The 14133-nt window shown below is 41.6% G+C and overlaps 2 protein-coding genes across 2 annotated transcripts; one reads left to right on the top strand and one right to left on the bottom strand.

Annotated features, from left to right (window-relative positions):
* Positions 1-1600: 1600 nt before the first annotated feature.
* Positions 1601-4332, bottom strand: si:ch211-153b23.3 (threonylcarbamoyl-AMP synthase). Its single transcript, XM_037540305.1, has 8 exons — positions 4252-4332; positions 4059-4163; positions 3853-3962; positions 3567-3755; positions 3301-3463; positions 3049-3214; positions 1998-2092; positions 1601-1914 (listed from the first exon to the last, which is right to left on the bottom strand). The coding sequence occupies exons 1-8, from the start codon at positions 4286-4288 to the stop codon at positions 1829-1831; spliced, it is 951 nt and encodes a 316-aa protein (XP_037396202.1). The 5' UTR covers positions 4289-4332; the 3' UTR covers positions 1601-1828.
* A 3474-nt stretch (positions 4333-7806) lies between these two features.
* On the top strand, positions 7807-12510 carry irg1l (immunoresponsive gene 1, like). Its single transcript, XM_017718827.1, has 6 exons — positions 7807-7884; positions 8655-8718; positions 8874-9061; positions 9650-9742; positions 10496-10701; positions 11357-12510. Exons 1-6 carry the CDS (start codon positions 7867-7869, stop codon positions 12282-12284), a joined length of 1497 nt encoding a protein of 498 aa, XP_017574316.1. The 5' UTR covers positions 7807-7866; the 3' UTR covers positions 12285-12510.
* The last annotated feature ends 1623 nt before the right edge of the window (positions 12511-14133 follow it).

The raw sequence follows: 14133 nt of genomic DNA, 5'->3' as shown, positions 1-14133 counted from the left end.
TCATCTCTTTACACAGCACTTAAATGAGCATTGAATTATAAGCTGCACTTATTTTATTGTCCTGCACTCTGTATTGTAGTTTATTGTATTGTATCTTATTGTTATTGTATCTTATTGTTATTGTATTGCATTGAATGGCTCAGAGTTCTGCGTTCTACTCTGGTTCTTTTTCTCTTGGTGTCTGCAGTGACTGTGTTTCTAGCAGTATCTGAGCTCAGGACCGTCTTTCTCTCTAAGCTATTGGTAACTAGCAAAGATACTTTCTCTAGATTGACAAAGCACTTCTTGTAAGTCGCTCTGGATCAGAGCGTCTGCTAAATGCTGTAAATGTAAATGTAAATGTAAATGGAATGTACTGGAATGCAAGAATTGAACTTAAGTATCTGTTTTCAGTCCATTTTACATTCTGAAAAGAATATAGTTGATTTTAGGAGAATGCTAATTAAAACATACAATCTTTAAAAGACGCCCCATCAATGTTTACTTACTAACCATTTTAAAATAAGTGCATGCTTGTTAGATGGACTCTAAAGGGAGCTTCTTTACAAACACAGAAGCTTCTGCTGAAGCCTGAGTGGACTGATAAATCAATGTGATGAGCTGGTTACTCATCTATGTGCTACCGAGGCCTTGTGGGGAGGAAAGTACTGGTGTCATCAACTGAACATCACTTTGCTGCACTTCTACAGTCACGTTGTCTGAGCTTTGTTTTTGGGATTTGGTATAAAACCAGTTAAAGTGAGAAACTTTTTATTAATAATAACTATATTTCACACATTTACATTTAGAGACTTAGACAACTTGTGACAAGCTGTAAACTGAAGCAGTCAATGAGAAAACTCTGAGAATTTTGAAACTTCAAACTTCCAGTAATGAGCACATTTTCCAAGAAACATATTATCGTATACTATCATAACATAATTTACTCATAGTAGCCTTTTTGCACCCACCAATCTAAAGCTACTGAGGAAAGGCACCAATTAAGGCACTAACATCAGATTTCTAGGTGGTACAGTACAGATACCTAGGTGGTAGTTTAGTTTAGTTTTGTTGGTGACTGAAAATAAAAAAAGATGCCACAAAGGCTGAAATATTGACTTTTTTCAGTTAAAGTAAAGGCGTTGTACCAGTGTAAGAGTCTTTCCTAGACAGTTTGCATTTTGTGGAGAACATTTTTCACACATATCGAGTACAAAAATGGTTCTCCGAAGGGAACTAGAACTGGTTCTTCTAGGTCACGGCTCAAAGAACCATTTTTTTCTGCAAATTTTTAAAAGATTGGAGGTCTCTTTAAGTGTGATCCCTATTAATTAATTTTTCTTTAGTGTATCCTGATTAAAGTAACTGCCGTATTATTACAGCGCTTATAAAACACAACACTGAAAAAAATACATACGTTCAAGTCTTTATTAAAATGCTGTCATGACAGAAACAGAAACAAAGAAAAATAAATCGATACCAAATAGTGCAAAATAATACATATGTCAGCAGATTATAATGCGTATTTTTTATAAATAGGCTTTGATCCTTCATTGAGCTATATTTTTTTAAATAAACAAATATAACAGAAAAGGTGCAATACAAGCAAAAACGTGTCTAAAGTAAGACCAAACACACAAATATCAAACAAACATTTTTTAAAAACACTCCACAGTAAATTGGCTCATGTGTAGTTATACATAGTCTGTTCTATCTAGTTACACGTTATTAAAACACTGCTGTGAAGTAGCATGAGAACACTTGTGGTGATGAGGTCTGATCTATCCTTCCTTTCCCCCTGAGTTCGGCGAGGTTTCTTCGTCTTCAAGAACATCTTCTGGATTCTGATCTACAGCATGCTGTTCTTCACCCTCTCAAAAATCTGCCGCACCTTTGCTGCGGGAACGCATCCCTCTCGCAGAATGGTGATGGTACCTGAGAACAAAACGGTACTTGTGAGTATCTGTGAAAAGTTCTAACAACAGATTTTGCTGTTGGGCTCTTCAGTTTCAGATTACCTTCATTGATCTTCAGGCAGTTGACCACTGTTGATGCCACCACTTCATTGGACTCTCCATCACACAGTACTCCTTGAATCTTGTGTCCGAGGCGACTGGGAGGAAAAACATGTGCCTTTGTTATGCCTTGACAGCTTATCACTTTGATGGCTACTGAACTGTCCATATTAGGGCTTAATTGAATTTTTAATATAAAAAGACAGGAAATAATGAGGGGCATTTCCATGTCACTGTATTATTGAACTGCGTTTGTTAAACAGTGATTGACCAAAATAATAATTAAGTTGGCCAGAAAAGCACCTTTAAAGGTGAAGACCTTTGGCAAATGTTTCCACAAGCCTTATTAACTGAACGGATGAGTGAGCGAGAGGTTTCAGGTTTGGCTAAGAGAGGGGTATTGTACTTTGTTCTCATGGCTACTTGGACTGTGCATTAATAAAGAATATCTGGTAACACTGTATTTGAATGTTACCTGCATAAGGACTTCATAACACATGCATAAGCATTGAAAAGCTTTTATTAATAAATGCTTGAGTGTTTATGAGCAGCTATACCATCAATAATGACAAAGACGACACTGCATGAACTGCATAAGTGATAGACAATTGATCTATTTATAACACTGATAAGAAGCATTATAATAATGGCGCTGACATAGTCCAGAACAACCATAAAAGAATTGTATGATGTTTTAAGGGCATCAGAACTTTCTAAAGAACTGATCTATGATGTTCTCAAGTAGGCCTTTGCCTTGTAAATACCATTACTTGGTAATAATGCTTCATAAAAGTATTATAAATGGAACAAATGACTCTCACTTTAGTTTAAGGCCCTATATGCCAATGCAATGTCATTTCCTCCACATGTATTTCATTCTATATTGGACATACTGACTATAGATGTTCAAAAGTACTCAAGTATGTCTTTTGAAATATGTTTCTTTTTATGCTCATGCATTTATCACGACATTCCTATGAAGGCAGCCTTCAAGTCAAGTCACATTGTAATAAGCACTTATTAAGAGAGCACCAGTCACCAAAGTGCAACTTACTCAATGACCATGTCATGGTGTGTGCTGTCAGGTTCACCACTAGGGTTTGCAGATGTGATAGCCAAGGGCCCAGTGATGTCACACAGGTGTGCAGTCACCGTGTGGTCAGGGACACGGATCATTATGCTTTCCTTTGTCCCCACACGGTCATATGCAGGTCCCACACCTTATGGGAAAACAGTTTTTGAAGATTACTCAAGATGAGAACATAACTCAGGGATGTATGATGTTTTGCAATGCCACTCTACTTACCAAGTTTGAAGAGCCAGTCACCCTTTGGCACAATACAGCTGATGCCTCCTGGGTAGACATTTCTCATGAACTCCCACAGCAGGGGGCTGAAAGGAGGTTTGGCTGCCACAAGCTGCTCCACGCTGGAGATACAGATACAGATGGGCTTCTCTGCAGGACGGTCCTATGAAGCAAGAACACCTGGTCAGCCAACCTAATATTCATTGTTCTCAACATTCTGATAAGTATAGTAATGCATTACATGCACAGCATCCCTTGGAGCTCACCTTGATGTTGTAGATCTTCTCTATTGCACTCGGGTTCTTGCAAGAAGCAGCCAGGGCGTAGACAGTGTCCGTGGGAATACCACACACACCATTTTCAAGCAATTTGGCAATCTTTAGGAGCCCACTGGTCCCCCGAGAGCTAGCAACTGGACATGGAGTTGTAGGAGCAGCTTCCTTCTTTTTATTGTTCTTGAATAAAATGAATTTAAAAAATGAATTTAGGAATAACCAAAACCTTCCAATGATAACTGAGATGTTTCATGACTCACACAGTAAAGCAAGTTACCTTTATTAGAGCAGGGCCAAGTGGTAGCAATTTCTTGGAGAAGATGCAGTTAAGAAGTGACGCCAGAGTCCCATACAAGCAAATGATTGCGAATAATGAAAGCATAGCAACTGAAAAAGAATTTTGAGAAGAACATACCGATGTAGTTATTGTCAACTAAAACCATTGGATAATAAAATAGATTTTTACTGTTGTGTAAAATTTACCTTCCAGTTGGTAGGGCAGTCTACCAAGAGTAGAGAGAAGAAAGCAGACCACTATGACCTCCATGATCGTGGTTAAAGTCAGCAGAACCAGATTGCCATAGGCAGCTGCCAAATATAAAGAGATAATAGGCTTCAGTTTACATTCAAAGGGTATTTTCTCAAAATTATACTTTAAATTAATAGAGAAACTTACCAATTAGCATTAAGAAAGCATTAACCACCAGAAACATGATTGCTCCTGCTGTAAAGCCACCTGCTGAATCTATGGAAATCTGCAAACGATGTCCTGTAAATCAATAATCCAGTATTATTGAGCAGTTCAGTATTATTCAACACTGAGTAGCATTTAACATAGTGCATACACCTGATGTGGTTACAAATATTGCTCTGTTATATTCACATACCTGCAAACCTGAACCAGGTCCAGGTGGCCCAAATAGCCACATAGAAGGATGGGATAACAGAGCCAAACCTCTGGCCACCTTGAAACTGCAGTCGGCTGACGTATACCTGGATGATGGCCCCTGGGATGAGCACCCAGGGTACGGTCATATCTAGAAAGCTCTGTTGGGGCTGGCTGCTGTGGATGGCTGAGAGAGCTGCAACTCCATTGGTGAGGTAAAACAGAGCGTCAGGAAGTTGGGAACCCCTTCCCTGGAGTTGTTCCTGTGGAGACTTCTTCTTCAGACACCCAAGGCCACTCTGGAGTCGTTCATTTGAGACAGGTTGGGGTCCAACAGGAATCAGAGACTTCTCGGCAATGCTGTTGATGAGCCGTGTAAATGTGCCATACAGTGAAAGAGCTGTGAAGAAGGAACAAGCCACTCCGAAAAAGATGTAATACCTATCAAGAGGGATCTGGGAGATTGTGGAGATGGTTAGGAGGAAGAAGAAGGCATTGTGAATGAGCTCCAGGGTGTCCATATTCAGGCTTGCGACACAGAGCACCAGAGCTGCTGCCAAGAAGAACCAGTCACCCACCATGGCCTGTCGTCCGGTAGTTGCTTCACTCCTTCCAATTACCACAGATACTACATACTCTTCCCAGGTCTTCACAAGCCAGAAGGTGCAGTGCAGGCCAAACTTGGTGGCATGGTAGCAATCTTGCCTCAGGTATGCATAGTAACTGGACAGGAGCTGGGCAGCTGAATTGATGGATATCCACATGGTACTTACTGTGATCGATGGGAAGTAACCAAAGGCATAGAAGGCGAAGATGAATGCTGAGACTGTGTCACAGAAGAAGCCTAAGGCCATAGGTTCAGCATATTTGGTGTTCTTTTTCTTCTCCTGGCCTACACTCTGGGAGCTGCTGGCATTGGTTGTCCCAAGGAGGAGCACATTGAAGAGAGGGTTACCAAAGCCCTTGAGGACATAGCGTTGGGCCACTCCCTTGATGAGCAGTGCAGCAGAGCCATAGATGGCAAAGAGCAGGATTAGGAGCTCAAACACTCCTGAGACCACCAGAGCCCATCCGGTTACCAGTCCCACAGCTTCAAAGACTAACGTTAGGGTGATGGCCCCAAACACAAAGGGCATTATGTAATTCACTGTGGCTGAGCAGAACGCCAACAGCAAAGAGAGCAAGGTGTAAGGCACCAGCCCAGCTATGGCAGATTTACTGAGGTAGTTAGGGACGAATGTTTCATTGATGGGCGTTGAGTTGGAGAGAAGGTTCTCGAGTGTAATATTTATCATGGTTGAGGTATTCATGGGAATGCTTGGATTGTGCTGGTTTGCTCCCAGGAATATTCTTGTTGCACCATAACTGCCCCAAAGAGCTGCATAGCCAATGAAAGCTGTACCACTGAGATGGTCATATTTGCGGAAGGACAACAAGCCAGCAATCACCTGACAGACTCCACCAATCAGAATGAGATGAACACCTATACAGATACACAAAAACAGACGTTGAAGCTACATTAAGAAAGTATAGATTTATGGAGACAGACACATGCATACAATATCTTACTTATTATATATCATTATTGTTGGAACAAAACCTCGTATCTCCAAAATGTCAACTTTACAGTAGGAGGAAAAAAAACAACTGTGCTTATAATGTAAGTCAATGGAACCAGAATTTTTTCCAAGCAACTATTTCTATTGGTCCATTCATCATGAAATTTGCATACAGTGTAAAGGGTAACAGGCGTTTTAAAATTATGTCAAAAACTGAAAAACAGCAACAATGGACATACAAGGTTTTGTTCCGACATTGGTGAGGTTATCAATTTTCCAATTTTCTCTCTTATTGATCTCTCACAGTTTGAAGTGAATGCACTACTATCAAAACATTAAATTACCAGCAAGGATGTTCTCTACTCCAAAAGCCGAAATCCCAGTTCTGGCTCCCTGGAAGTTCTGCAGAAGCACTAAGAATGCACTGATGCCATTGGCCAAGAACCCAAGCACTCCTGGCTCACTGTAGAAACTTGCTGGAAAGCCGTTCGCCGATGCCATCAGGTCTGTTGACTTTAGCTGATAAGGCTGCACAAGGTTAAAGTTTCACAAGAAAATGAGGAGAAAAATACTTTAAACATTGAAGTGGTTGTTTAATACATTTAGTTACTTTGATTGAACAGAATATGAACACTTGAACTGATCACATTGATTTTTCCTTTAATCGATCAAGTTAAACAATTGCCTTAATTAGATGATAACAAGCAAAATAAACATGTTGAGCAAATAGCCATAAGGTTGATAAGGGCGTTTGGATTGGATCATAAATTCACACATTCTTATATTCAGCTTTTGCTAAGAGGTCGGAATGAACAAACAACACTAAGGCTTTTATCAATTATTAAACACAATAATGATCAGGTTTTACATTAAGTATGATGTTAGAGAGATATTGTTTATATATTGTTGATTATTTACTTTTCAGGATTTATTTTAGTTTTAACAGCAGACTGAAATTACATGAGTAAAAGGCTCTGGCTCTCTGTCTCTGTCTCTTTCCCTCCCTCCTAGATTTCAAAATAGTCACTTGGTCACAGCCTGTCCACAGGTGTGTATCTTTTTGTATCCTGCCGTCAGCATGAGCTGACACAGGTGCTCTGTTCAGCGGCCAAACGGGTGAAGCTCTCAGCAGCTCTCTGGCAAAGCTGACCTGGTCATACTGACCCAGGAGCTCCCCATAGAGGCAGAGCGCAACACTGCTTCTCTGTCTAAAATCAGACTCCTATCCCTTCTCTATGACCGTGACACAGGTTCCACAGGTTCACCCCAGTTTGGCACAAGACATTACCATGATAGGTATCAACACAGACCCAAAGGGGTCTTTAGGTTACACTGGTCTGCTTTTGGCAGTTTTAAAAGAAAAACCTTTTGAGCAGACCCTCATAAACACTGATGTCTAAGAAGCTTTATAACAACCTTGATGCTTCTTTTACTTGCTTCAGTCAAAGAAAGTGAAGAAGGAACTTACCTGATGAAGATCCTCACTCTGAAGTGTTGGATTGCAGTGGAAGGATGCTCTATGTTTATAAGAAACACACTTCTGTGGAGTGGGAGGAGCACCAAAACTCTTGACCAACCCCGTGTTCCATCTCAATGACATCTCAATGACTCAATGAAACTTGCCCGAGGCTATCAGATTCCTGCTCAAATCCCACCCATGGTTCTAAAAAAGGCAACATTTTGGAAATTCCAGCCCTGCTTCCTTGGGGGGTGTATTATCAGCCTTCCGAGGTGTTGCCTATATAAAGAAGGGACACAGACTCACCTGAGCAACAAGAGCATCACCTGTCAAGACAACATCCTTCAGTCCTGGACAGAGAGAGACTTGGAAAACTACACTGACAACATGCTCTCCAAAGTACAGGTAGTCAGACTTTGACTTTCTAAATGTGTGTGTGGATGGATGAAATAGCTGCTGTGTGACTTCACTGTACTGTATCCAAAGTTCTAGCGCTTTTCCCCATTTTGTTTTCCAAGTTTTCCAATATTATAAATAGTATTCTTTTGCTTTTGCTCAAAATATTTTTAGCTCTAACTGTTCATAGCAGGACAGTTATGTCTCACGTCTAAACTTGGGTGATATTACTTATGTCAGATCACTCTTGTTGAATGGTTGTAATGCCTGTAAAACACTAGGTAGGCAATTCCTCAATGACATGCATCTCGTAAAACCTGATTAGCTGAAGAGTCATTACAGGGGAACAAGATGAGTCAACCTTAAGAAACACCTCGGGCATGTTTTTATTAGATCTCATATGGTGTGGGATGAGTAGACTATAGTGAAAGTGTAGTAAAGTATGAAAAAGCATACACATTACATGAAAAAAGTTGAGGTTTATTATGCTGTTTATTTGCTGAAGTGGGGAAAAAGAAAACATAGCATGTGGGCAAAAGTTATGGCACCTTTTATATTTTACATTTCTACCTTCCCAAGATAATAGCCTAAATAAATAGAGGTGATACAGTTTCCAGGAAAATGCCATATTTAGGGTTGTTTGTGGTAGAGGAGGTGTTACATTAGTTTCACTTCCAAGATCAACAAGATAAGTATCACAAGGGGTGGTGCGCAATATCTTGAAGGTTGCATAATTGATGTAGTGCATGAGTTCAAGCAAACAACTTTGTATTATCCAGAGATCCTTCCGACCCTGGAGCACCCTGTCTGTGGTCAGAGGCCTCCACAAATCTGCCCTAGACGGTAAGCCAGCTCAATTTCTACACAAACTTTTATTTTGGTCTGGCTGGGCCAACATTTACTTCAGCTGGTCTTTCTGAGACACACTCATCTCCACGTCATCGGATGTTGCAAGAACTTTAGCAGTTGTGGAATTCCATTCTCGCCTTTTTTTCCAGTGGTTCCGCGTCCCACCTCCGAGGAAACTGTGACCAGCAGCTTTGGCAGGTTCATCCAGAGCGTGCAGCCGAGGCATCTGTCACCAAAAGTGCTCCAGCGCAGCAAACGCATGGTGCTGGACAGCATTGGTGTGGGGCTGCTGGGTAGCACCACTGAAGTCTTTGATCTTGCCCTCCAGCACTGCAAGGTAAGGATGCAGTGGCAAGTGGAACCTGGAATGTATTCAGTGTCTTATTCATACAGCACTTGCAGTTTGTTTGGTGAGAAATGATGCTTTAGGAAATTAGTCTTGTTACATTAGTGTTCCTCTCCCATTTTGGAGGTTATGGTATATCGATATACTACTTATTAGCAATCCAAAAGTACCATTTAAACACATTTAACTCTCCCTAACTCTGCATTTTACGTCCCACTACGCAAGGAAATTGCACATACTTTCCAATTCTTGTTCAGCAGCACCTGATGTACCAGTCTAGTGCATTTCCAAACAAGCTGTAAAGTTATTAATAGCCTGGAATTCATATCAAAATCTGTTTTTGAAACAGATCACGAAGACAGGCATTCACGATAGCGTCCCTTGAGTGATGACCTGACTTTTACAGAGGACGCTTAGTTCTCACGTAGACTTTAATACATCTGCTCTGCGTCTAGACCTGTGAGCTTTGGCTGCTCCGGCGTGTGGACAGAAACAGCTCTGTGCTCACTGCTTACACAAAGTCTGTTCTTGGCCTGCTGTGTGATCCACTGACCCTTCATTTCCTTTTTTTTTCCAAAGCACATGTATGCCCTTGATGACATCAGCTTTGTCTACGGCCGCAGTGGCACCAAGCTGTCCCCAGTCCTGGCTGCTTTTGTTAACGGAGTAGCGGTAAGATTTTTTTTTTTATATATATAAAATTTTATAAGGGAAACGAGGAGACTGTCCTGTCCTGCCCTGTAGGTTTCTTTTCCCAGAAATAAACAACCTGAGAAGAAGGTCAGGGTGGGTGAACCACTGATTCACAGTTTCGTTATGATACGGCTGTTTTCACTGTTACCATTGCTGAGTACTCAACAGTGGTAAACAAATGTGAAAGACATCATCTGGGTGGATTTTGCTGTAAAAAAAAATAGAGAATTTTGTTTAACTTCCTTTATGGGCCAAATAACATGGGTTCTGTATTTGACCAGGATGCATTAGTCATGTTCTTCTGGATTTTCTATTTGCTTTTTCAAGGCCACACCGGCCTTAGGGCTGTTATTAGACCTCACTCATATTTTCCTGTGGTCAAGCTTTGTTTTAATTGTTAGACGGGGCTTGACGCTTCATCTTGATCCCTGTAATGGAGCTAACACTCCTCTAGAGTATACTGAGAAGACCCGTCCTGCAATAGCACTGCTTAGACAAAAGCAATATTGGGTGCCTTGACAAGGGACTTCATAACATAATGCTAAGCACCGAATAACATACCTATAAAGTGATATATGAGCATTTATAAACAGCTTATCCTAGCAATTGCCTGAATATAAAAGAAGTATTGACTTAAGGGGCCTTAAGCTAAACGAGCAAACATTCGTTCCATTTAAAACACTGTTTTGAAGCATCATTTCCAAGTAATGGAACTTACAAGGTCTTCTTCAGGCTCATTCAATGGACTTTGATGACACCTGGCATCCTGCAACTCACCCCTCTGGAGCAGTGCTTCCTGCCCTCCTCGCAATTTGTGACATGCTTCCCAGCAACAGCAAGCCGAGTGGTCTAGACCTGCTGATGGCCTTCAACGTGGGCATTGAGATTCAGGGTCGCCTGATGAGGTTCTCCAACGAGGCCCACAACATTCCCAAGAGGTGAGAGCTGTAGCTCTGTCTCAGCAAGACAGGGACAACCGAAAGTATAACTCGATCAAAACAGGATGCCTCAGTGTTTTAAATAACACATAAATATAGTAATGTCATGACAGCAGTCCCAGCAGGACCGCCCTGGGAAACAACATGGGCTTTCTCCAAGCTTACACACAGAGCTACGAGAAGTTGCACCTATTGCATTTAGCCGCAGAGGAAGTTGCCATAAAGCCATTCAGACGAGTGTTTTTAGCCCTACAAACCACTTCTGTTTATGACTGAACTCACTGCCCTTGGTGCTCCTGTTTAGACTCTCAGAGTGGCATAATATGACTTATAATTTGTTATTTCCCCAAAATGTTCTTTAAACAGAATCCACCTGTGTAATTTGAATGATGACTAGAGACGCCTGTGGTTAATGATGCATGGGACTGTCATTAGAGAAAATAATGCTCTTGTTAGAATCCATACACTGGGCATTGTCATCAGAGGGTGGTTCTGTGTGGTTTTTATAATAACTTGAGCACAAAATGACCCAAAGTTAAAATCTCTGTATATTACCTGCATTACTTGAGTTGCATTTTAAAGGTAATTATTTAAGAAAAAGTACTTTTATGCACCTAAAAGCATAAAATCTAACTCTTCTCTGTTTGTTCTCAAGGTTTCACCCCCCAAGTGTCGTAGGAACAATGGGCAGTGCTGCCGCCTCTGCCCGCCTTCTTTCCCTGGACCGTTCACAGTGCAGTCATGCCTTGGCCATTGCTGCCTCCTTAGCAGGTGCCCCAATGGCTAATGCAGCCACTCAGTCCAAGCCCCTTCACATAGGCAATGCCTCCCGCCTGGGGCTTGAAGCCGCCCTTCTGGCCTCCCGTGGGCTTGAGGCAAGCCCCCTGGTCCTGGATGCAGTGCCAGGGGTCGCTGGCTTCAGCGCTTTCTATGAAGACTATGCCCCTCGCCCACTGGGTTATCCTGAGGAGGAGGAGCACAGCTTCCTTCTAGATGAGCAGGACATGGCCTTCAAGCGATTCCCAGCCCACCTCGGCATGCACTGGGTAGCCGATGCTGCTGCCGTCATCCATAAGACCTTAGTGGGCTTCTCCATGGGAAGCATCTCCCCAAGCATGGTGCAGGACATCCTGCTCAGGGTCCCACAGTCCAAGTATATCAACCGACCCTTCCCAGAGTCGGAGCACCAGGCGCGCCATTCCTTCCAGTTCAATGCCTGCACTGCCCTGCTGGATGGGGAAGTGACGGTCCAGTCCTTCCAGCCTGAGGCACTCTTGCGGCCTGAGCTCCACGCCCTACTGTCCCGCGTCCGAGTGGAGCACCCCAAGGACAACCCAGCCAACTTCGACCGCATGTATGGCGAGGTGGAGGTGACTCTGGTGAATGGAGATGTGCTCAGAGGCCGCTGTGATACCTTCTACGGCCACTGGAGGAACCCTCTCAGCAATGAGAGCCTGTGCAAGAAGTTCCGCAACAACGCCGGTGCAGTGCTGATCCCAGAGAAGGTGGATGCACTCGTGGAGGCAGTGGATGGGCTGGAGTACCTGACCAACCTCAAACCGCTTCTGGCTCAGCTGCAGTAAACAGCTTAGCAACACCAGTCTTTTTGTTTTTGTTTACTTTATATTGAAGGACTTCTATCGTGTTCACCTCCCAAATATTTAGATAAACTGAATTTACAGTTATTATCAACTGTAACCACAAACATACAAATTGAGAGCCAGCAGCTGTGTGAAGTACAGACCTGTTTTTTTACTGGAAAAGTGCAAAGAAATGTAAATATGACTTGATTACCTTTTGTATTCAATAGTGGGAGCACATTCCGTATTCTTCGATTAAATTAATATTATTATTAATTTATAATATATATCATATATCTTATTTGTGTCTTAGGTGTCAGTAGTTAAGGTGTTTTCAATGTGTCTGTGAACATAAATATTCATCAAATAAAGTGTTTTAAGCCAGTTCTGATTGTCTGTTGTTCTGCGATCACCATTTCTGACCACTAACATTTATTAATAATGAACACTAAACATCAGCTAGAAATGTATATTTCATGCATCTTTAAAAATAATTGTGAAACTTCATTATTATCCTATTAAACAAACATGAACTGATCAATGCAGTCTAACTCCATTAAAATGGCATTTCACTGGGTTTAAAAAAAATAAAAAATTAGACACATCTCTAAATCTCAGTGCAGATGAAAATGTAAATGTTGTTTCCATCACCTACAGTTTATGAACAATTCAGGCAAAAGCAGAGCGAATGCAAATTCTACATCTTACCCCATACATGGAATTAAATACAACAGAAAGAGGGGCTTTGTAATTTTAACTGTATTTGTGTTTGTATCAAATTGCAATAAATTGATACAATTACAAGTAGTTCAATGTAGATCTATACTGAACAGTCCAGATGAGCTGTCGTAACCTAAATACATAAAAAATATGTATCAAAATAAATATGATTAGTGAAAAGAAGCGCATTTGTGAGGTCAGACACTGATGTTGGACGAGAAGGCCTGGCTCACAGTCTCCACTCTAATTCATCCCAAAGGTGTTCTATGGGGTTGAGGTCAGGACTCTGTGCAGGCCAGTCAAGTTCTTCCACACCAAACTGGCTCATCCACGTCTTTATGGACCTGCTTTGTGCACTGGTGTGCAGTCATGTTGGAACAGGAAGGGGCCGTCCCCAAACTGTCCCCACAAAGTTGGAAGCATGAAATTGTCCAGAATCTCTTGGTGCTGAAGCTTTAAGAGCTCCTTTCATCATATTAAACCCTATGGATTAAGAATGAGATGTCACTCAAATTCATATGCGTGTGAGGCCAGACGAGCGAATACTTTTGGCACTATAGTGTTTTTTCACTGTATGTTATAAAGAGTAACTACTGCAGATAGTTAATCTACTTTAATGATTTAGTTCAGCAGCTCCAGGAAGTTCACAGACAGACCTCCATGGTGATGAGCTCATGGGGGGAACAGAGGGTTCATGTTTTGGAAAAGAAGCACAGAAAGGGGCAAATGTTCCTTGTTCCTTCCTGACCTAGAGATGCCAGTGGGAAAGGATGTATGCATACACTTTCAGCCAGTATGCAGCCTTAATTCACCTGTTGGGGAGGGAGTGGTGGGGCAGGTCAACCGTGACCTCAGCAAGTCGGTCATGTAGAGTGCTAGAACAGTTGAGTCAACAGAGGTGCTAATTACATATTAATAAAGCCACTTTTATGCATGCTTGTGTGTTGACGACCACTGATCCAATCAAAGGGAACAAGTTATGTCTTTACTGTCATTAAACAATCAATCAACCTTTATTAACTCTGAATAAGCTAAAGGCGACCTTCATTTACAATGTAGCTGAGCATTAAAAACAATACCAAGTGACTGAAAAATGGTGCTTATAGATATAATAAGACAGAAATGTAAACAA

The sequence above is a fragment of the Pygocentrus nattereri genome, chromosome 8 (genome assembly GCF_015220715.1).
Source record: "Pygocentrus nattereri isolate fPygNat1 chromosome 8, fPygNat1.pri, whole genome shotgun sequence".
NCBI lineage: Eukaryota > Metazoa > Chordata > Actinopteri > Characiformes > Serrasalmidae > Pygocentrus > Pygocentrus nattereri.
The sequence above is the reverse complement of the archived record's forward strand: the minus strand, read 5'-3'. Positions and strand labels throughout refer to the sequence as shown.